At 39.9% G+C, this 24,248-nt stretch overlaps 1 protein-coding gene across 1 annotated transcript in view; it reads right to left on the reverse strand.

Moving 5' to 3' along the window:
* The window catches only part of gbe1b (glucan (1,4-alpha-), branching enzyme 1b), a 77,631-nt gene that overhangs the window by 44,946 nt on the left and 8,437 nt on the right, over positions 1 to 24,248 (reverse strand). The window contains exons 2-9 of the mRNA XM_034113146.1: positions 22,812 to 22,981; positions 20,294 to 20,409; positions 17,992 to 18,117; positions 16,622 to 16,757; positions 13,994 to 14,084; positions 12,129 to 12,338; positions 1,355 to 1,470; positions 173 to 300 (exon numbers count right to left, since the gene is read on the reverse strand). Of these exons, the coding sequence (XP_033969037.1) occupies positions 173 to 300; positions 1,355 to 1,470; positions 12,129 to 12,338; positions 13,994 to 14,084; positions 16,622 to 16,757; positions 17,992 to 18,117; positions 20,294 to 20,409; positions 22,812 to 22,981 (1,093 nt within the window). The remainder of the gene's footprint in view (positions 1 to 172; positions 301 to 1,354; positions 1,471 to 12,128; positions 12,339 to 13,993; positions 14,085 to 16,621; positions 16,758 to 17,991; positions 18,118 to 20,293; positions 20,410 to 22,811; positions 22,982 to 24,248) is intronic.

Consider the following 24,248-nt stretch of genomic DNA (forward strand, 5'->3'; position numbering starts at 1 on the left):
TTTTTATAGGATATGTACATTTCGATTAATCGGTTAACAGTTTTTTGGGGGTCGAATATTCGAATATACATTTGCTTTCAAATTCCCATCCCTACTAATAAGTGCTCTTAATTAAGAGTAGCTTTGGGCAGTGTCATTGCAAAGTAAGTGGATGCTGAAGGTGTGTTTTTACCTCTGCAACAGTGATGCAGTCGGGATACAGGGTATGAAGTATGTGATTGGCAAGCATCAGGTAGACCAAAGCGTCTTCATCCACCTGTAGGCCAAAGTACTCGCTATAGTCCCCTGAGAAGCCTGCGCCTGAGGAGTAAACACCCACACATTCAACACTCATCATGTTTTCCACTTCTAAAAAACCTTCATTCTTTTTTTTTTTAAGTGTTGATACTGTTTTACTTTCTTTCTAAAAAGTCCTCAACAATAAATCATAAAAGTACTGTAATGCTCTTTCAGTTTAGAAACTATGCGTTGATTCACTCTCCTCTCAAGTGCTGCACAGTAAGATGCCACTTTAGAGGTTGTAAGCACAAATACCAGTACTGGTAAGCAAATACAAGTACTTGTAGGATATTAAAAGAGAGTTATGATAATTTTTTTTACATAAAACCTTGAGGATTATTTCAGGTGTTTTTGTCCCTTTTTATATATCTGTTGCTCCCAGAACAAGAATTCAAAATGTATGCAATCACCACAATGCATTAGGTGCATCAAGAAGGCCTGACATACATGCTTAATGCATTTCCTTGCAAACAAATTCATAATAAAAGTTGAACATGTATTATATATACTTGAATCCATGTTAACATTAACAAGTTGTCTTGATTGATTCATCCTTTTGCTGGGACATTGCTATGCCAACAACTGTTCATCCTTTTAAAAACATGAAATCATCGCTTCATTTGATTGGCTTTCCTCAATGAATAATTGCTAGAAATCTGTCAATCAGACAGCATTGTAGCAGAAGAAATGGCACACTTCAGTCAGAAAATTAACTCTATTCAAAAAACTTTTTAGGAACATGTTTTGTCGACAAGGCTCTCGTGGCTGTTCTGCCTAGTTTATTTGTATTTTTTTCACTGAACTGCATTTATATATAAAATATAACTTGGAAAATGTTTTTAACCGTGGTTAATTCATGGGGCAAGAGTTACACTTTTGTGACCTTTTATTTTTTTATTGAAGCAAGATTTTCAGACATGATGTCTGGGAACTGTCAAACCTCTCAACAAAACTCCTTATTCTTAAGTCTCTGTCTCTGGTACATACGACACTGCATGTTTCAAAAGAGAGGATGATGACATGCTTTACACACACTTCAGTCCTGAAATACAAGATGCAAACAAACCAAACTTACCCATGCCATGGTGATGGTACAGCATAGAAGTAACACCATCAAATCTGAAGCCGTCAAAGCCGTACTCATCCATCCACCATCGCAGGTTTGACAGAAGGAACCGCAGCACTTCCCAGCTAGCAAAACACACAAACAGGCACACACACACACACACACAAACACTCAAGGTCAGATCAACAAGAAGCTGTGAATTATTCACACATCTCATCATGCACTTTACACACCAGAAATTAATTTTCACCGCTACAGGACATTCCCATATTGATATCCAAAGCTCCATTATGTTGGAGATGGAGTGTCAGTGACAGGAGATGGTGTTTTCATTAACTACACCATAGAGAGGGCGCCATCTGTCACGTATCCCGTTGTCAGGATTAGTAAATCAGTGGCTTATATTTCAAGTTTCCCCGATTTCCATCAGACCACTCGCATGACCACTGGGCAAGCATTTAGTATAACCCGGCCCATCCTGAGGTATTTGAATTGATAGGATTTCATGCCACAGTTGGGTAAACACCATGCAGGGGATTTGAGTTCCCTGTCCTGAGGATGAAATAAATCAGATGCTTACATTCCCTTTGGCAGAGATGGCAAAAGTACACGCACCCTTTATTCAAGTAGAAGTACAGATACTCATTTAAAAAGATACACTGGTAAAAGTAGAAGTACTGACTAAACGTCTTTACTCAAGTAAAAGTAAAGAAGTATGGGCTTCGTAATGTACTTAAATAAAAAGTACCCATAACTACCAGCTGTTTTATAGAGTAACTGACCTCACTTTATATTAATAGAACAATAATGTCATTGTTAGCTAATGCATTAATGAATGCTGAACAACGGCAAAATGCAATCAATAGGCACGCAGTGACTCTAAATAATAATGATCACGCCACCAAACACAGATTAAAACTAAAGTAACAAACCTGTTGTAAATAAAAATGGTATTGGTAGAAAAATAAGTAGTGGAGTAAAGTACTGATACCAGAAAAATGTACTTAAGTACAGTAACGAAGTATTTGTACTCTGCCGTTTGGCAACCATCTTCAATGTATGACGAGCTCCTCTGTCCTTCAAGAGAGAGCGCAAATGCTCCAACAAACCAGAACAAGCTACCTTAATATGAGAGCGTAATTTCATCTGGGGTTTCTATGGCCCATGGTGTTCTAAAAATCATGAAAATGTTCTCTGCGCCTGTTGGCTGAGCAGCGCTGGAGGAGGCTGGAGGAGGTGGATTCCATAAATGGCCCTGGCCCCCGTTTCTGAGCAATGGGAGAGTCATCGGGATGTGAGCAGCCACTCAAGGCAAAGTACACTACGCACCTCACCTCTTCCCACTTTAGTGGTGGGTTGCCATGGAAACACCATTTAAAACTTAAGATTTGGTTGTCTCTCTGCAGTGTGCGTAATGAGCACCAAATTAACATTGTACACATGGACGCCGTGCTGGAAAGCAGCAGCGAGGCACAGTGGTTTCAGGCCAATGACACATGCATGACACTGATTAAATGTGAACTGTGCTCTCCGTACACTCAGCTCTAACCATGGCTGTAATGATGTGTGTCTGGTGTACCTGGATGTATCGAAATACATTTTCTATTTTTGTGAGAAGATGCTATCCATGGCATTTCTATGAAATAAATAAAGGATCAGTTAAAGCAATACAGGACTTGGACCCTTAAAGGTAGGGTAGGTAAGTTTGAGAAACCGGCTCGAGATCGCTAGAATTTGAAAATACACAACCGGAGAAAATCTGCCACTTCCTTATAGAGCCCCTCCTCCAACACACACGAACGCGCACATGACCAATGAGGGCACGAGATAAGTTTGGGCACAGATGGAAGGCTGACAGGCAGGTAGGCCATCCAGTTATTTTAGCCGGGCCGGCTAAAATGATTGGTCGTGCTTTTTACAGTACTACAGCTTCCACAGATGACATTTTTTAATGGATTTTTGTCAAAGCACTTAAGATATTCATTGCTATCGGGATGTTAAGAGCATTCCATGGAATATAACACAAAGTGTATCTCGAGCCAGTTTCTCAAACTTACCTACCCTACCTTTAAGTTATTTCTCACAATTTATTTTTGATGTGATTCTAAAAAATATAAAAAAGAATACAAAACATCAAAACGACAAGTCAAGTTGAGGTCTTTCTTGGAATTGCCTTATAGGAAATTGTGAAAACTATTTGTAATATGTACTCTCCCTGCGTAGATATAATGGAGGGGTCCACAAAATGATGCTGTTGACAAAAGGCTGAATTTGAATGATTTGCATAATTTTAAATGTAAATTGATAATGAATGATTTTTTCTTGCTTCTTGAATGTAATTGTAGCAATTTACAAACCTCATTCAGACCCTAAATTACAAAAGTTAGACACTGAATGTTATTTAGGTTTATTTGTTTCAGTTGTGACACCACACTGAGGGGCAATCCAACATGTTTTGCTTCAATGATGCAATTTCATCATGTCAGAAAGTCGGTGAAGCAGCGAGGAGTCCCAGATTCATGCTTCAACAACGCTTCAATAACATCTCAAAGTACAAAAATCCATCCAAACACTACACAATCCTCGCTCTCAACAACACCTCCTCTTTAAATCGGATAATTGATTCCCCCCTCTGAATGCTCCGACACTAAATGCTAAAGATTACATTCTCTATGGCAAAAGACAAAATCCCATGTATTTTTGGCCGAGTAAGCCGTGACACAAAAATAGTAATACATATGAATGCTTTGTCTCCTGTGCTCCATTCCTCAGGGATGACCAACCTCAGCACTGTTTGACAGGTGTGAAGCTGCATGTTACATTGGCGCTTCCTCCTTCCCTTGAGGAAGAGCACAAGGGAGCCTGCTATGATCCGATATAGCAGCCTGGCTGGGTGGTCACGCAGACCCTGTGATAAATAGATTAGGTCCTCCACTCCACTGCGCAGAGCCAACAAAGGCTCAGACACAATGTATCCTCATGGGATGGAGATAATAGCCAGTGAGAGCCAGAGGCCCAGGATGAAACCATACTGCCACATTAGGACCCACAATGCCATTCATCATCAAGTACAATTACAGTGGGAAAGTTAGATCTTTATACTCGATGCAATACGCTGCTTATCTATGCAGCTCAATGAAGTTATGATTCGGCCTGTGGTGTCGATACAAAATCAAATTGTATCTTACACTGTCCTCATGCTAAAGCACAGCAATGACAGTGCAACCCGGTTAGGGAGCTCTAATATTGCTGCTTGTAGAGTAAAATAAGGTAATCTATCATATGTGTCGTTGTTTTTTTACTGCAAGTACACACTACTACAAAAGCCCCTGACAAGTCAATACAAATAACAGGTTTTTTTCACCTCACCTTCATGCTTAGTTGCTCCTTATCAGAGCTCATTTCCGCCTCCAGCTGAACATGACTGTGACCCATATTGTGGTATTTGTGTTCTGTTGCAGCAGAGCAGATATGGAAGCATTCTGCCTTTCCACATTTCAATTTTGCATAAGGGGTCAAGGCATTTGTCATGATGGCAGAGAAAAAGATTTAAGTCCCTGTTTTCACAACATCACAGGTAACTGCAGATAAGACCAAATAATTTAAAGAAGCTGACAGGTCATTCCACAAGAAATGTGATGCTCAAACAACGATGCTCGACAGCCAGATGGATGGTGTGCATTTGTTGCACCAAAAAGGACAAATAAGGTGCCTCATTTAAGGCATTACAAACTTTTCTCCAATCCCTGAAGCCATTAATGCATCCAGGACAGAGAAATTGACAGGAGCGACACCTGAAATGAATTCACATTTATTGGTTGAGGTTTGAATTATTTATTTATTCAGTCATGGAATAATTCATCCAGCTTGTGGTGGGTACATTAAATACACATATGCCGCACCGCAGGTCCTTGAAGGATATGACTTGCTGATGTTGTATTATGTATTTTCTATTACTTTTGTGAATAAAGGTAGACATTTTGAATCGTGTTAGGTGTCACATATCCTTCCTTTAAATCGGCCTTAGTCTGGTAAAACAGGGTTCCTTCATCCTATCAGCAACTTGTGTGTCTTAAATACAAATATGTATAAGAAAAACAGCTTTATACGGCTGTATCACATAAGCAGTGCTGTAGGCAGTCTGGTGATGCTGGCTGCCTGGCAGGGTAAACTCTCATCTAGCTTCCTGACAGACTGTCCCTGTATTGCAGTGCTTTGTGTCAGATATCTGCCATTTGTCTGGCATTCTTAAGGCTGCCTGGCATCTAGTTGCTTTCGCTCGGCATCCTGGGATATTCTGCTGCCTGTGAGACTGTTTGTTTAGCAACCTGTAATTAGTATCACCTTGTACTTGCTGCCTTCAGAATTCAATTGCAGTGTGGCAGGCCAATTCTGCCCCCACAGAGTTTTCCCTGGAGGGCCATGTTTTAGTTTTGGAGGATATCTTTCAAGGTGGATGTTCTCAAAAAACCATCTCTTTTGAAAAGGAATGACCACTTTTTGATATAATAATCGGTATGTATCCAAAATTATAACTGGACATTTAGTTAGCTGGATATAAGAGGTTGTCCCGAAGTATTTTATCCCCTGTGCAATACATTTATAAAAGCAAAATAATGGCATCGGGAATCACTTGCGGTTTATACATGTATGTGCTTTCTTTAATTATTTATTCGATTTATTGGCTTTACCTGCCCATTCAACTTTTGTATCTTGTATTCTGTATATTTGTATTTTTTGTGTATTGTGCCTTTGCTGTACCTGAGCAAGGGGTACAACAATCCCTCCGTATTTTCCCCAAAAACTTGACTAAAGCTGAGATTTGATTAGCTATAGCCAAATAAAACAATAAATAGTGATTGTTATGAATTCTAGTGTTGCCCACATATAAGCATTAGTATGTATAGAACACATATTTTATGGCTGTTGGACAGTAATGGATTATTATTTTGACTACCCCCACCATGGCCACATGACCAGACCCACCATGCAACTCCCCGGTCCCAAATTTAACTCATTCTCATCTGGTCACCCTATGGCTGGCTAACACCACCATCTCAAGTTGCAATATGCCAACAATTTGCTTAATTACAAAAATAGATGGATCAAAACCTTCTGGTCATGTGGGCGGGTGCAGCCTTACAGGCTCAGCTGAGGGAGTAACAGCCCCCAGGGTTGGTGAAATAGAAGAGCCACAGCAGATGACATTTCAGTTTTAGTGGTTAGTATGGGATTTGAGGCCAATTGAAGTCTGCTTGCTTTCTAGCTTCATTATTTGGAAATAAAACATTCACTAGCCAGATTTCGCAAAGCTTGAAAACCATGTAAAAATTATTTCTCAGTATGATGCGAAATAAATGAGAAAATTACTGATTCAACTTTGGCTCTTATTTAACATCTCTCTCCACTGAAAATTAATCTTATTTAAGGTCATTGCCTTGTGATTAAAATTGCAGTTAGCACTTAAACATGTCTTTATTGAAAATATAAAATGTATTTTCAAGAGGTAGTTCATTTAATCTCAAACGCTGACTGCAGAAAGGTTTTTGCACATATTACTGCATGGTACTTTTTTGCTATTTATCACATAGTTTTAGAGGGCTGAGGGGCATGAAGGTGCAAAGCTGCTATATGTTCCTATCCACTGGCTCCATCCAGCACCTAGTGGAAGCACCACAGGGAGCTCCAAGCAGCCACCATGCACACCTCCAGCTAAGCTGAGCTCATTAGCTGGAGCTCACCAGAGGGGAAAAACAGATTTTCTCCTTGCTGTGTGACTTGATGGGGCAGGGGGAATAACTCATGGGTACTAAATACTCAAATGACTGAATTTGGACTGAGTTGACATTTCAAATGTGAGTTTATTGACCGATGAGACAGCAGCCTGGCCACAACTACAGTCCAAAGTTGGCCCAAGTATGGAAGGTCCAAAGGGAGGATGCGATCAATTTTCTTTAAAATGAAATCCTGACATTTATCATTTCGAAGATTCTTTGCTTTCCTAAATGACTTTACTGGTTCAGTTTTATTATTTCTATCTATCTAAAGACTATTTATCTGGCACACTGTAGGCCCAAAATCTAAGAATAAAAAAAGAAATAGTTCTCACACTGTTAAAAGTCATGCCAATGAAGAAATATCTGCTCCATAATTTGTTCTAGTTAAAGTGGACCTATCATGCTATATTTAAATGATATATTGTAGGGCCATACCTATATAAGGTATATTTATACGTTTCTGTTTTCAAAATACCAAACAGATCATGCATTTTAGCCATGCCTCATTTCGCTCTATGTGCTGTTTGCTGTCTACTGGGCTGATTCTGTGAGCTGCAGCTGACCACGCCCCCCTGCAGGAGAGGGTAGCCGTGCTCTGATCAAGTCAAGAGGGGGAGGAAAAAAAGATCTCCGTCCTCCGTGTTTTATTATATTGTTATAGGCCTATAGAGTCGTTATTCATTTGTTTTAAAGCTCAATAAATAACAAAGAAGACCTTTGACCGGCACTTTTCTAATTTTGTCCGGAAGATTTAAACTTTAACGGACATCTTGACCGGCAAAAGAAACTGAAACTCTGCCGCACGGTCCCCTCGTTCCTTGGAAGAGGCGGAGAGGTGAGTGTTTGTCATCTGCTGGTAGACTAACCGGAGAGAATTACAGTGCTTGCCTCGACGGGGAGGGATTGCATTGAATTAAAGCAGCGGGAGCAAACGCTTGCCTCGGGGAGGGAGAAAAAGAGCCACAGCGGAGAATAAACAGAAGGGTAACCATGGTAACTCCGGGCGGGAAGTCTTCTTTGCTGCTTTTGTGGCAGACTACAGCGCCACTTACAGGCCTGGCATATGTACTACAGCGTCTCCAGCGCTTTCGAGCGGCAATGGCCGGCAGTGGCCCAACCCCACATTCCCCTGATAGGTGGAGAGTTGGCCCAATAGCCGTAGCGCCACTTTACTGACGTCAGTAAAGTGTTCAAATCTGGATCAGTTTTTATCAGATCCGTTGCAGCCCCTTTTTTAGAGATTTGGGTATGGAGGAAAATAGAGAGGGTTGTGTTTTCTGACACTTGGTGAGTTCCCTGGAACACCGGGGACACATATTCATGATAGGTCCCCTTTAAGATAAGTGTTATTGTACTGTAAAACAAAGACTACAATATTATACATGACTAGCTTTTCATAATGAAATGTATACCCCGGGATAAGATCCTTTTTATAGGAGTGAGAGTAGGGTTACATAGATACAAAAATGTACTATGATCAACGGATTTAGCACAATATCATACATGAGAGAACATAAATAATTTGATTCTGCTTTATTTGAGCCCTCATACAGTATAACATACTTTCAATCCAAGCAGTGCTAATCTCATTCAGTGAGTGTCTATAAACTATCTTTTGTCCTCATTCATTTAAAATCAAAGGCAGCACAGACTCACAGAAATATTCACTATCTATAATGCCCCATCCCCACATCATTAACAAATATTTGAACGTAATAAAAAGACACGCATAGAATAATCTTGTCAAAGAGAGAATTATTGCTCCTTGGTCCTCAAACTCAGAGCTGATGTGTCAGCATGAGAACACGGAGAAGAGTTAAGAAGAGGTTTTTGTTTTTTTAAAGCCTGGCCCTGGGCCTATTTTTCATATCTTAAGAATTCACACAAAGATTGATGAAAAATGGATGCAAATGATCCTGAGAGAGGTGGGGGGATTACAGAACAAGCCCACATCAAGCTTTTTAGAACTCACACATCTGAAGGCCCTGAGCTGCAGAAAGGCTCGGCTCCTCTGGCTGCCAACCCCCCGAACACGCTGAATCAACCACTGGCTCCATTCACTCGGTCACCGTTTCAAGGTGACTTTGACATCTTTGAAAAGGTTTATGAAGGAAAAAGGTGCCAACAAATAGTGAAAATACCCATCTGTTTGTTTTGAGCACATCCTCATACGGAAATAAAAAAGTATTTATCCAATGGCCAATTGATTTACAAGTAAAATACCCTATTATGTTTCAAGGACATTTTTCAGCTGAAATGCTCCAAACTAATAATGTAATACTGTACCTATTCCTCCATTATACCAAATGATTCATCCATTTAAACTATTTAGTTAGCGGACACAAATGCTCCTTATGCCTAGAACCTCCTGACAAACACCAACCAAAATGGCAGCAAGGGTAAACGGCTGCAGTACGTGTCCTAAAATGCAGACACATTTCACTCAGGCAACTCCAGGTACCAGTTGGATAGCAGGTCTCTATCTAAACAGCATTCTCTACAGAGTGAGCTGAATGTTTTATGAGGCAAAGTTGAAGAGAAACACATACAAACTAAACAAGAAAAAAGGCTCTCCTTGATAAAGATGCAGAAGTGAAAGTGGAGCAGAAGAGGCAGCATCTTCGCCTCGATAGCCAGTATCAGTAAGCTTCTGTCAACCTAATAAGAACATCATGGTCGGACTGTGATGGCTGATAGCGCTGCTGCTTGATTAAAAGCAGCCTGTGTTTCACACTAGGATCAGGGCTAGCCTCTGAGTTTCATTTCCTTCCAGAGGGGGTAGCAGAAAATCTTGACACGAACGACACGACCAAACAAGCGGTGGTGAGAGGCAGAGAAGACAAATGAACCGGCTGTGACATTGCAGCGCCCCTTTGGGCTTTTACAAATGACTCTTCATATGCCTCCCAGTCGCGGCACATGTCTGCTCCGTATCTAATGAGTGCTTCGGATATGAGGAGAGTTCAATAAGTAATGAAAGAAGAACCTTGTTCTCTTATTATAGCCCCCTTGCCTGACACTAAACATTGTATAATGTATTAGAAATTGCTGCACCACGACACGCGCTTATTAAAAGCGAGCTTGAAAAGAGGCATTTGATACACTCAACAGTGGCTGTTCCTCTTTAATGTGCGCTGGGATCATATTCTGGGTACAGAGGCAAGAGAAGAGACGCTTAATTAACAGGGCCTACAACAACACCAATCAATATGTTTGGTGTACACTAAGCACCAGCAGAGCCTGCAGACTTAAGGCCTTTCAAGTTTTCCCTCACACTTTTCTAATTAGCTGAAAATATGAGCTTTGCCAAAGACTGCCAACACTGAAACATCAAACCATTACTCATAATGCATTAAAATTCAACACCTGTCTGGCCCAATGTGTAACAGGTAAAATCAAGAGCATTTGAGGAAACTTACATTCACCATTAATAACCCATTCTACGCCTTAGGAATATCAGATTAACAGCGAATCTGACTGCATGGCCATTTTGGTGAGCGATGTAATCTGTCATTTTTAGATCATGTCTCGCTTTTGACCTTGAACACATCACGCTTTATCAGATAGTCTGAGTGAATACAAAGAGTGGTATGTCATCTCCTATTTGGCCTCATTTATCAATCTCTTCATATGTTGCTAATACATTTTTATTATAAATTGTGAAGCCCCTAAATATTAGGGCTCATTCATCAGCCTTGTTTTCAAAGGTAAACATATCTGATGCAGCAACGGTGGCTTTTTAAGTCTCTTTCATGAGTTTAGTATCATATGTAACATTTAAATGCAGCTTTTAATCCCCACAGTATAATGTGGAGTTGAAATTGCTGTAATCAGTGGGCAGTTTCCTGGCTTTTATATTCTGGACCCCACTAAAAGGCTCTGAAAAAAACTGAATGTCGGATTTAATTGCAATAAAATTAGAGTAGCATCAAGTCAAATACAAAAGGAAAGAAGTCCCGCCGTGCTGGTGTAATGAAGGTGTACAGTGACTAACACAAAATAAACAGCAGGTACGTTAGAACTGCTACTGTGAAGCAGGAAGAAATTAGAATGTGATTTTTTTTTACATAGCACAACTTTCTGTATTACAAAAGAGCTTATGTAATAAGAAACTTCTATAAAAGACTTCATGATGAGTTGTTATTGCTCAACTTAAATTGCGGTTTGCAATACTAATGCCATAAATACACTTCATGCAAGTTTAAACCATATGCTTTGATTCAAATCACCAAACCTATCCATGCACAACATGTTTTGATGCAGATACCTAATACTAAAACTAACAGTTGGTGTTGATTATACATCTTAATGTGAAGTATTACATGCATAAATGTCTTATTACATTTTGACCAACATATCTCATATAAGTTTATTTTAAAGTTCAACCTTTTAAAGGTCCCCTATTATACTGTTTTTCTTCAATATATTATAGGTCTCAGATATATACAAACATGTCTCTGAAGTGTTTGGCTGAAATACCAAACAGATCATGCATTGCAGCATCCCATAAACCCCTCTGTTTCAGCCCTGTTTCAAAAGTGCTGATTCTGTGTCTGTTACTTTAGGAGGAGGAAGGAGCCACTCCCCACTCCCCACGCCCCTCTGCGTTTAAAAGAACAAAATGGTGCTCTAGGTGGAGATTCAGGTGATAAGGTGGGGGGGTGTTACCTTGGTTGGTTATTGGCTAATGGTTACACAAGCCAAAAAATCGTTATGACATCATAAAGTGGCCAAAATCTGACAGGTTTTTATATAAATGGATCAGGACAAAAAGTGAGCGAATATTTTTTCCTGAAACGTTCAGAATCTCTTTACACAGAGGGGACACATGTTTATGTAGAAGAGACATGAAAAAGTGGATTTTGCATAATAGGTGACCTTTAAGGACTGAACCATCTCGTGCATGCAAACCAAAGCCATACATACTGTACGGTACACTGCAGGGATGCATTTAAACAAACCTAAAGATGACGTCACAGTAAACTGTTGAATCAGACGGTGGGTACCTTGAGTAGTTGAAGAGGCGGCTGTCCCACAGCTTGTGCTCCCCCCTGGGTGGAGAGTGGAAGAAACACGAGTCGGAGCCGTCAAAGCGGTTCAGGCCGTCCTCCGTGTTCTGTGAGGCGTGGCTGTGAACGACATCCAGCAGCACCACGATGCCCATCGAGTGGGCCACATCTATCATCTGCTTTAGCTCCTCCGGGGTGCCGTAGCGACTACAGATACACACATACACAGATTTGTATTAGTCCTTAAACCCTCTCCATTTCTTGGCCTTAACCTCAAACATACCTCTAATCCTTATCTTGACCCTATATCAGAATCTTCATGTCAGAGTTACCCTTAGAGGACGAATAACTTCCTGACAACACTTAACCACTCAATCTATTTATAAAGCCTAACCAAAATACTAGACCAAAATACCTCACCTGTCTCCTAAAATAAACCTGGTTTGTCACTTGTGCAAGGTGATGACCTACACATATGTCCTTGGCTTTGAGTTTATTTGTCATTACATTTGCATCACAGTGACAACAGGCCAACACTATTGGATAAAATGCACCCACTTGATTTACATTTCGTCATTAATATGCATATTTTCCCTGAATGTGGATTCAAATGTCCAGATGTCTATCTATATTCAAACAGAATATTATTCTGCAAATATGATCTTCCTTTTAAATCATTTTTTCATTATCATTATCCATTCTTTCATCATCATTTTCAAAATGTGTAGATCTTATGTTGTAATAATCATCAATTCAACTTTTTGATTCAGTTTACATAGTGCTTTTATAATGTGTACAGATTATATATGTTCTTATATGGCATTGCACGGCTCTACGTGCATCTGCTAATTGCCTAACTGGGAATACGATTAAATTAAATTATAACAACAGTAAGCATTTTATGGATTTTGAATAATTGGATATCACTTCTATAGCATTTAAATACTATTTACAGTGTCATAAGAAACACACTATTGAATTCACAATACACTCCACAGAGTAACAGTATGTATGTATATTCACCTCCATATACTAACCTACATATCTTTGTGTACACTGCTCATATTGTCCAAAAAAAGTAGGTCTGTCATTCCGACAATCATTATATCAGCCTTCTTGCAAAACAGGACACAGCGACAGTATTACCCCGCTTCCCGGTATTTGGCTGCTCGGGTTTTAAATGACACTGAGAGATCGATCATGGGTGAAATTACACTATATACATTACACTCTGGGTTTAGGCTCGACTCTAAGCAAGGGAGGAGCAATCTCTGAGAGAAGATAAATACTCAGACTAGTCCACCTTTATCTACTCCTTCCACTCTCTGGATTAACAGCAAATGTATTTACAGAGAGATTATTGCTGGTGTCAGACTTCCTAACCTTGATTTGAGGTGACTATTTTCTATAAAGTTGGAAGTTGCTCGCTCAGTTTTTAAACCTCACAATAACACACCCATTTCTCTGTAACCATTTCTATTAAAGGGCATTTACTGCAGGTAACAGATGTTCTGCATAATTATAGTCCTGGTTAAGATGAACGGAATCATCTCGTTACGTTGTTTCAATAAAGAAGACCAGAAACGATGTCTCCCGGCACGGTAGCACTGAACTCCTGATGGAATGTTGCCTTTCGTATAATTTAAAATGCACAATGGCTAAAATGTACATGCATTGTTTCTTCTGAATCTCTCGATTGTGGTGAAGGAATGGCGGACTTCACCACAAGTGTTGAAAACTATAACTTAGACTTGAATGGCTCACGCTGAAAGAAAGCTTTACACATTTTATTTGTACATAACAACTTTGCAATCAAGAGTGAACAAAATATATTAATCATACAGAATTGTACACACAGTTACCTGGAAGCAGCAAAGAAACTTGTGATCTGATAGCCAAAGCTTGCATAGTAGGCGTGCTCCATGATAGCCATCATCTGAATACAGTTGTAACCTGCAAACAGAGTGAGGAGGGACATTACAAAAATATTCTTATTCGTCTAAGACTTCCCTACTAGAATATTGTGACCTGACTTTGTCTAACTTATTGAAACATTCAGATATTACCCATGGCTAACCAACTAAATGATCATAAAAGATGTGTTCACAACGTGTGGCAGCATGATACAATGTAGACATCTTGGTGTTTTTTGTTTGTTATTTAAAGCATTGTATCCTTTCTATTTGGATAACCTTATTTCCTTTATTAACTGGAGGGAGTGTTATTCTCATCATCTTCTCTTTACTTAAGATTTTTCTTAGAAGTAGATGGGGCCCACCCCCACAAAGGCAGTACTCACAACAGGAAAATATTGCATGTTTCCGCCCCTTTGATTCAGATTCCCTGCAAACGTTTGTCTCTTCCCACAAGTTTGATCAAAATCAGGTCATTAGTACATCAAGTACGCTGTTGGTTAGACACAAAAGCTAAACAAATAAGAGCAATCTGTTTATGAAAGAAATCGGTTCTGATGTGATTTGTCTCATTAATATGATACAACCAGCATGTGGTAACCGTAGGACTCAATACTATTTGACCAGTGTCAGTCATACTGTATAAGTGAGCTCCAGGTGTCCTTTTTTGACACAAGCTCTAGTATCCTAAATACAAGCAGCAGCTACAGGGAAACACCAGCTATCAGAGTCAGGAGGTCATGTACAACATTTCAAACAACCCACCAAAACTGCTTCTATGAATAAGAGAACAACAGGCTTTTAAACTCTCACTGAGCACTCCATAGGGAGGCCCTGCGGTTCTTCCCTGTTGTGTGGAGCACATTTATTTATTTATATCGCATCTTCTTTTCAGGCTGGAGAGACAGAGAGAAAGAAACGCTGGCTTCTGAAATGGTGTGACAAAGCACTGGGGTGAGCTGAAGTTTTTTATATTTATATATACGCTCTCTCCACAGTGGAGAAAATGAAAAGGCAGGCAGAGGCAGCCGTCACGAGAGACAGTTGAGTTTAGCCTCCTGGAGAATCCTATTGTGCAGATTCGCTCAGCTGCTGCAGGTGGATGTTTCGACAGAATTTACTCTGGCAGTTCTCTTTCCCACAAAACAGGATGACACTGCCAAGGAAACAGCGTTTATCAGATTGCTCCTGGTTTGCTATCTTTACCTTTTAATAATGTGTGTACAGCAGGCTGCTTTAAACGCTAAATAATGCCACATCTCATAAGAGCAGGATTGCAAAGCAAAACAGGGATATTTTCCTTAAGGCTGAATTCACATTTAAATCTTGAGCTTTAAGGAAGTTGAGTAGGTATTAAGAAAATTGATCACACATCAATTGTTTTACTCCAAGTCAAGTTTAAGTACATTTATTGATTTAGAGTTAACTATTTTAATCTGCAGGATGCAATATGGAGCCTATCATTGAAAATGTAGTAAAGTATTTTTGTTCAGTCAAATCTTAAACATTCTGTCTTCAAAACAGTTTAAAAAAATGAATAGCAAGACAAGCTCACAATTATGTTAACATTTTAAGTATAATTATAGCAGCAGCACGTTTCCAATTCAAGCATAATTTCAATCCGTTTATTAATGCATGTTCTCCATATATTATAATTTAACAAAGATGAGATAAATATTATCTTGAAGAAATATGAAGGAAAATGTTTATTTAGTTGAGTTTATGTTCACAATCACCTCATAATAGTTGTTTTTCATCAGATAAAATTCAACTGAGTCAAATGGCAACATTCGATAAACGGAATTTGACATTAAACTGAGAACAGCTGTAACTGTCAGTCATTGACATATTTAACAGATGTTACACCAAACAATAGGCTCAAAGTTAAGTCCAGACAGCCAACATCTCTGAAGGCTACACTGAACTAAAGCAGATAAAGAAAATATATATATATATATATATATATATATATATATATTAACATGCAAATTGATTACAAAAGGATTATGATTTTTTTTTTTCAGTCACATTTTCCAGCCCTAAGTACAAGTCTAAATGATGCGCTCTTCTCTTGGAAGATGGAAAGTAGACAGATTATAAATAATAACTTTGGTTTGGTTCTTTAAAAAAACATTGTCCAATCATCAGTGAGCCCTTCAGGTCATGCGAGTAAAAAGGATGTTGACTTGCTGTTGTGGCATTGTGGGAATGTGACAGCTCTACCACAGAAAATACAACTACAGGATAAACAGCTAAGGACCAGTGTTGACAAAGATGGCACAGGACACTGGTAGTTATACAAAAAATGGCTCTCAAACTACATTGCTGGCTCTGATTTAATATGTACGGAGGAATACACAAACACCTTTATGGTTCACTTACTCTTCGCACTTGACTTGAGAAAGTATAAAATGTTCTCAAGTTGAGTAAAAAGAAAAAGCTCTGGCTGACACTTACAGTATATGAAGGGGATCAGAGCAGGATGATATTCTTGCAGTTTTTAAGGACTTGAGTATCCAACTAAATAATAGGGAAGTCAAAGGGAAGAGAGTAATCTCAGGTGGTCTTATGTCTTACCGGCGTCTCTTATATGAGGCAGCACGTTGGTTGTGAAGTTGGTGTACGTGGCAACCTTTCCCTCGGGTGAAGCGATGCCCACGTGAGCCTCATAGATTCTCAGGCCCTTGGGCTTCTTTGGCCGAGGGTGGATTTGCTGGAGAGGGAATCAAAATCATGACAGCCATTTTCCTAAAAGTACCTTGAAATACAGTCCATTTTATGAGTAATTATGAGCAAAAAGGTCAAAGACACAGTGTGGGTTTTCTGGGTCTCATCCCACCACAGGGGCTGGAAATGGTTGTGCCCATGTTCAAATGTCTATGATTCAGCCTGTCTCTGTTACACAATAGGAAAAGGATTTGTTTTATACATAGACCAAATGTCCTGATGGCTACCCACCAGACCTTGTGAACAGGCTATTTGAAGTACATGATTGAGCCACTTGTAAATAAAAGGGAATAAACACCCAGTAAGAGGGCTTCTCTAATTAAAATGGTGCCAAATAACAAGCGATAAAGAAAGTAAATAGCCTCTTATTATTTTGCTTGTCGACACTTGTGATGAGGGCATCTAGTAGCATTGAGTCACATTCAGACCCTCTCAGCATCAAGCAGCCCCATTAAAGTAATACTTTAACCACAAATAACCTTTTGTCTATCAATTACTCACCCTTTGTTACCTAGAAAACTGGAAGAAAGCGCTTTTCATGCACTTATCCGGAGAATGTTATGCACACTAAGCGGAGGAGTCTTGATGAATGGAAGTGAATAGGGTCCGCGTTTAACAGTAGCACATTTGTATCAAATCAACCCTTTTAGTATGATCCAATTGTGATTTATTCAGTATTATGGTCAATACTTTCAACACATGTTTGCTAAAATCTTTTGCATACAGTACACAGGCATTCGGATACACGTTTTCTTTAAGAATTCAGGGTATCAAAGGGTTAGTAAATAATAAACAAATGGTCATTTTAGGGATGAAGTATTCCTTTAAGAAAAGGCAACAACAGTATATGATATATAATGCTGATTTTAATGTTTAAAGTGTTTGTTCCACACTGTAAGAAATTAATTGATTTAACGTTTTTACCATCAAACCAAGAAAGTTTTGATGAGGTTTTTAAAATGAAGCCTCAATGTTTTCACCCCCCAAAAAATCTGCTCAAATTGTTTTCAATGCTGGCAGCTCAGAATGCTCCTACTAACAAAACATGAAAAATAAACCAATCGCTCTAAGATTGATTGCACAGCACTGGTGTTTTTCAAATTCAGAATTTCCCCCAGGGGTTTATATTTTTTAGTTTGTTCTTTTCAGAATAAAAAAAATTGAAATATGAATAGAAATTTTAAACGAAAAACATAAAAAACATTCAAATCAAAACTCACAGTGTAGGGATTAGGTGGATCCCAGTGAACCCAGTCGTAGATGACAGTTTTCTCATCTCTGGTCACATATTTAGCCCAGGGCGAGATGCGGTACAGACGTTCATCTTCCTCAGTGTGAACCACCACCTGGGAAAAGTAGACAAATTAGTTTTATGTTATGGCAAGGGCACTTAAACAATGACAGAGAGAGGGGACACTTTACATAAGAGGAAGGTCACACACACGTTGTCTAATAAGCAGAAAGGATAGGGTCCGCAATAACCATCATAAAGAATGGAGGACTAAATAAAAATAGCATTCAACTGAAAAAATATGATTGCAATAATGCTAAAAATGTATCATCATTGCAAACTGGGGGAGTTTGCAAAAAATACCATCTAGTTTAAGAGGCCTAGCCACAAATCAACAGACGCTGCAATGTCTTCTGGGTCTCCTGTGTGTTTCAGTCCCCGGACATTTGCGATTTTAAAGTCAGCATTTATTTACATCTTCCAGCCATGAAATGCTTACATCATAAAACTGTGCTGCTCCTCCCCATCCATTACACAGAAAATATGGTGCAGATCGCTCAACCAATAAACCAAACATCTTTCAAAAGTGCCAACATGAAAACCACCCGTCTTCCAGGAAGCTGCTCCCTGCTCTCCAATGCAAAGCTCAAACCTATTATGCTCCCATAGAGCACCGAAGACGTAATATGGTGTAGAGGACAAAAGGCTACAGTATTGACCAGAACAGTTGTTGTGGTGAATCTGGATTCAATTGTAATTATGGATTGTTTTCTTTTTTTCCCGTTGGTTTTAACACAGTCGGGGAGCCAGGAAGCAATTTGAAAATCTAAATCATTATCCTTTGCCTCTCATCTATTATGTCTGCAATTTAGGATTGGAAGGGGTTCAAATAAGAATAGTTTGTACATCTAACTAAAAAGTTACTTTCCCTCCATCAGTCAAATAAGAAAGGAGAAAGCCAGCATGAGAGTTGGAAATATCCGGCTAGAAATCGATCCTGCAGTGTTACCCACAGTATGTGTTCGCCCTGATTGGTCCCCTGCAGAAACAGGCATTAGAACACAACTAATTCTGGCCATACCATTGTAAAGTAATGACCGCTCCAATGCCAGACCCCCCTCTGGGGTTTTTTCATTATGGTCAGGCCACCTGGGGTTTAGCTGCCTGGCTCCCCTTATGACATGCTTCACAGTTTATAGGATTAAGAAAAGATAGTTGGATAAATGGACTGGCAAAAAGCCGGACAGAGTGGTGGTCCTTCAGGCAAATTGACCAGCATTAGGAATATTAAAAGACAAAAGAGACTGGTGGGCAGGCAAGGGGGGGGGTGCTTGAATAGGAAGAGCCAAGCAATATGCGAGAAGTAAGGTGTGAATTTAAAAAAATAACAAAAGGGAGCGAATTGTTTAGATAACACCTCGGATCTCTAAAATCTTGCACGCTCTCAACAAAAGTAGCTCATTGTTAATACTGTACCTAGACAAATGCTTGTGTATGGAGATAAATTGGACCCTGAACAAAGGGGGATAGAAGGGCAAGCTGCTCTACATGAGAGTGATTGGAGCTAGGCTTGTGCTTCCACGAGGGAGTGCTGTGGAACTAATTCTAAAGTGGAGCTCACAGCAAGACAGCCATTCACAGGCAGCGGGGGTGCACAAGGAAAGGCCAGGTGCCAGCTTTTCCATCTGCTTCTTATCGTCCTCAGACTGACCTCCGCTGACAATGGGAGCCGGGCAGCCTGTCCAGGGCGCAGAGGAGCGCCAACGATGACCCGGTCCCAAGGAGACTGGTGCCACGGTGCCACGGTGCCATCCATCCCACGCCTGGCAACGCATGTCAGGATTAATTCTCATGCACACCGTTTGCTTTGGAGACAATGCATAATGGGGAGGTGTATCTTTTGCATTTTACCCTGATGAATTATTTACAAGAGCTAAAAACCAATCATGTACCCCCACAGCGGGGGGAGTGTTCTGCTCAGACCAACGTGGCACGATGTCCTGAGGGATACCTGCCGCAGACAGGAGATGAAATAACTGCCATACGTCGGGCTCCTCAGGTGTATCTACCCTCCACTGTGCACATTGTGTACATACAGTCTTCTCCCCTGTGCGCGCTGTAAGTATGACATGCTGTTGACGGCGACCTGCCAGGTTTTCACTTGGTGCATAAGACACCGTACATAACAGGGAATCTCCCTCGCACATTGCGATGACAATCCCCGTCCCACCACGGCAAGATGACACCCTCTGAGTGTGTGAAACTAGGCACAAAGATGTTCACTTCTCTACCTTCAGTTTGGAGTTGTGATCCACAGCTGGAGAGTTGTCATGCTTCGGAGGTAGAATCAGTTCCCACTTGCCAAATTCTTGCTTGGTGTAGGGGTGGGTGAATTTCTCCCAGGCATCTGTAGGGGAACACAGCAAGGAATTAATCACAGTGAATGTATTGGTTTACAACTTTGCCTATCATCAATTAGCTCTAAACTGATCAAAGAAATCACTAGGATTATTGATGGCAGAGCAGACTAAGCCAGTGCATGGATACCTTGTGTCCCTTTGGTATCCTTATAGGAAATAATCACAGACATTTTTTGATAATTAGTTGTTTTTTTCTATCTTGTTTATTACCTTGCGAGTCATGAGGTCTTGACCCCAGGATGAAAACAACAATTTCTTGTCTCAGTTTTGTACTGCTAATTTGCTCATAAGCCTGGCATACTTTGTATATAAAAACAACAGCTGTGCTGTGGGCAAAATACAATATTTTGGCATCAAAAGCATTTTTATTTTTAAGTCTGTAGTCTGAATAGTGTTGACCAATAACAATTGAGCATATTTTGTTTGCATGTCATACGATTTAGCTTTTTTGGTCAACAGTTCTAGTCACCACAGTGGCTCTATTTCAATATTCTCCTGTGGGCCTCTTTATTTTTCTGACCTCTACACTCTGTCTTTACACAATGTCTCCCTCTCTCTCTCACATGTTGTTTTTGTAGTTTTGCAACAGCAAGTAAAGCACTAGGCTCACTCATCGAAAATTCAAACTTAGATGATCATTGAATTGTATCTCTGAGGGAATAAACGAATGGTTTGCATTCATAACCTGCTGATACTGCATTACCCATTTTGATTAACTGACAGGAATATATCAGACATTAAAGCAGACGGCTTGGCATGACAATTTAGGACGCCATTTTTTTCCGCCAGCCATATCTGTTTGCTATTCATGAGCAAAAACAACAGCAGGACAGAAAATGAATCACAGGAGATGCTCCAGGAGTGACCGGGCACAACACTTTTTACAGGCAGGCCAAGTCATATTTCTTCACAATTTATTTATCTCCCTTTGCTTAAACTCCTCTAAAAAAAACAGTGCATTATGCATCCAACTTGCACCATATTCATGAATAGGGCTGCTGGGCTGTTTCCACATTTACTATGAAATTGAAATCAAATAATATGACTGAGCCGTGTCAAAATGTAATCTCTCGCAGAATTGAATGTTGGAATTGAGCTGCTGCCCAAGGTCCTCGGAAGATAATTAAAAAGGGAAAAGGAACAGGAGAAATATGGAAAGAGGGAATGGCAGCAACAGAACTAACTAGCACAAAAATGTGTAGGGACAATAAACAAATTGACAAATCTCCGGTTTGCACACAGTATCAATCTGAAGGTATTACTATTAGCATTTGCTTTCCTTTATCATCACCTGCAGGGCGCCAGTTCAGAAGGGATGTGGCACAGAGGCAAGTGTTTGTGCGCTGCTGTGGCATGGCCAATGGAATCTGAGTTATGTGCACAGCTCTGAATTATTTCACCAGCCTCTTGTTATTCTTTTTTTTGCTATTATACATTTGTTTTGTTATTGTTGTTTCTCTGTTGAGGGTAAAATATTACTAGTGGCATGTGTAATAGATGCATTAATATATTTGATAAAGGAAATACATGACACCGAGGGCTTGTATTACCTGGTACAGTATATATATATTTGATATATGAGGGCAGGTCTCATTTAATCTTGGTAATGACGACAAAAATAAATGATCTTGCTGCATTTTCACCGCCGATATTAACTGGAAATAACACTCAAAAGACTATTAACCTGAAATTACTTTCAAAGTCGGGGCCGAAGGGAATAAAGATTTCAGTGCAAACTCAGAGGTTGCACTCTCTCAACAACTTTGCAGGCGATGATGAAATAACCAGCTACTAAAATATTAAAAAACACATTCAAAAAGAACCCCCTTCAGTATGCAAGTTTATCCTTAGTAATCAATATTTTCCACATTTTCTACTCCCAGGTTGGTTCATCAAAAGGGCTGATAGCCTTGCACCAGGGCCTTTTCTTAATTTTTTGCCCCTTTGTGTTCAAGAGTTTAGAAATTTCCCATTTCCTATTTAGTGCACTGTGAAGATATGCAACTTTCCTGTTCGCACTGAAATGTCTTTGTCCATTTTGGTCCCAACAGCGTATGTAGCTCTATATTAAAGTGTCATTTCCTTTTTAGTTATCCGATTCAACTCTGCAATTTGATTGCTATTATGCAATAAGGCATATTTATGATCTATTAGCTTGCTGCATGCTTGTTTTAAAAACACTTGCTGTGCCAAAAACAAATTTCTTCAAGAAAAATAATCACTATTTTCTAAAAAATTAACTGAAGAAAATATCTGTGGGAGGTTTAAGCTTTAGTTTTAGGGTGTTATCAACAACACATTTTGAAGGAAGTTTAACTTCAACCAAAGAAAATGCAGCCAACAGCTGACATGTTGTTCAGGAGCCAACAGCTCTTCTCAGGATACTTACTGAAGTCCCCGGTTAGGAAAAGGGCCTCTGCAGCCGGAGCCCACTCCCTAAAATGCAGGCTGTTGTCCGGCTGCCGCTGCACACCGAAGGTCTTGTAGCTTTGTGTGAACTGGTCATAGCCTCCTTCTGTCTCCTCCAGCTTGGAAAGCTGCTTCTGAAGCTGCTCATACCTTCAAACCACAGGGAAAACACACACATTATGAGTTACATGGAAAAGCCACAGGTGAATACACAATCTGTACAATGAAGTCTAATTGATTTAAGGTGGGGTAGGTACGTTTGAGAAACCGGCTCGAGATACACTTTTTGTTATATTCCATGGAACGCTCTTAACATCCCGATAGCAATGAATATCTTAAGTGCTTTGACAAAAAATCCATAAAAAAAAATGTCATCTGTGGAAGCCGTAGTACTGTAAAAAGTACGACCAATCATTTTAGTCGGCCCGGCTAAAGTAACTGGATGGCCTACCTGCCTGTCAGCCTTCCATCTCGTGCACAAACTTATCTCGTGCCCTCATTGGTCATGTGTGCGTTCGTGTGTGTTGGAGGAGGGGCTCTATAAGGAAGTGGCAGATTTTTTCCGGTTGTGTATTTTCAAATTCTAGCGCACTCGAGCTGGTTTCTCCAAAATTACCTACCCCACCTTTAAGTAAATGGCTTTTTGATGACCCCTGAAGAACCTATATTGCATTTAGGTCTGTCTGTTACACATGGGGGGGGGGGGGGTTGAATTAATAAAAAATTTAGACAAGTAGTTTACACAGCTTTCTTTCCAAACTGACTGTTACAGTATATATCAGGGTAAGGACAGTGGGTTCAGGATTTGATTTATTTATTATCAAAAACCTTTATAACTTTAAATAAAGATGATATAATATTGTGAACTATTAATAAAGTGTAATAGCTCACATCTACACACATGGTACACCAATGGCGTTTGCCTCTTAATAATTGTTAATGTAAATTATAAGTATATTGTTGGACACACACACACACACACACACACACACACACACACACACACACACACACACACACACACACACACACACCACACACACACACACACACACACACACACACACACACACACACACACACACACACACACACACACACACACACACACACACACACACACACACACACACACACACACACACACACACACACACACACACACACACACACACACACACACACACACACACACACACACACACACACACACACACACACACACACACACACACACACACACACACACACACACACACACACACACACACACACACACACACACACACACACACACACACACACACACACACACACACACACACACACACACACACACACACACAGGGAAGAAGATGTTCATCAGTTATTACCAGTAATGCTACCAGAAGCCGCCCCTCTATTCTGCCCTGTCAGT

Source organism: Trematomus bernacchii, unplaced genomic scaffold, assembly GCF_902827165.1.
Source record: "Trematomus bernacchii unplaced genomic scaffold, fTreBer1.1, whole genome shotgun sequence".
Lineage (NCBI taxonomy): Eukaryota > Metazoa > Chordata > Actinopteri > Perciformes > Nototheniidae > Trematomus > Trematomus bernacchii.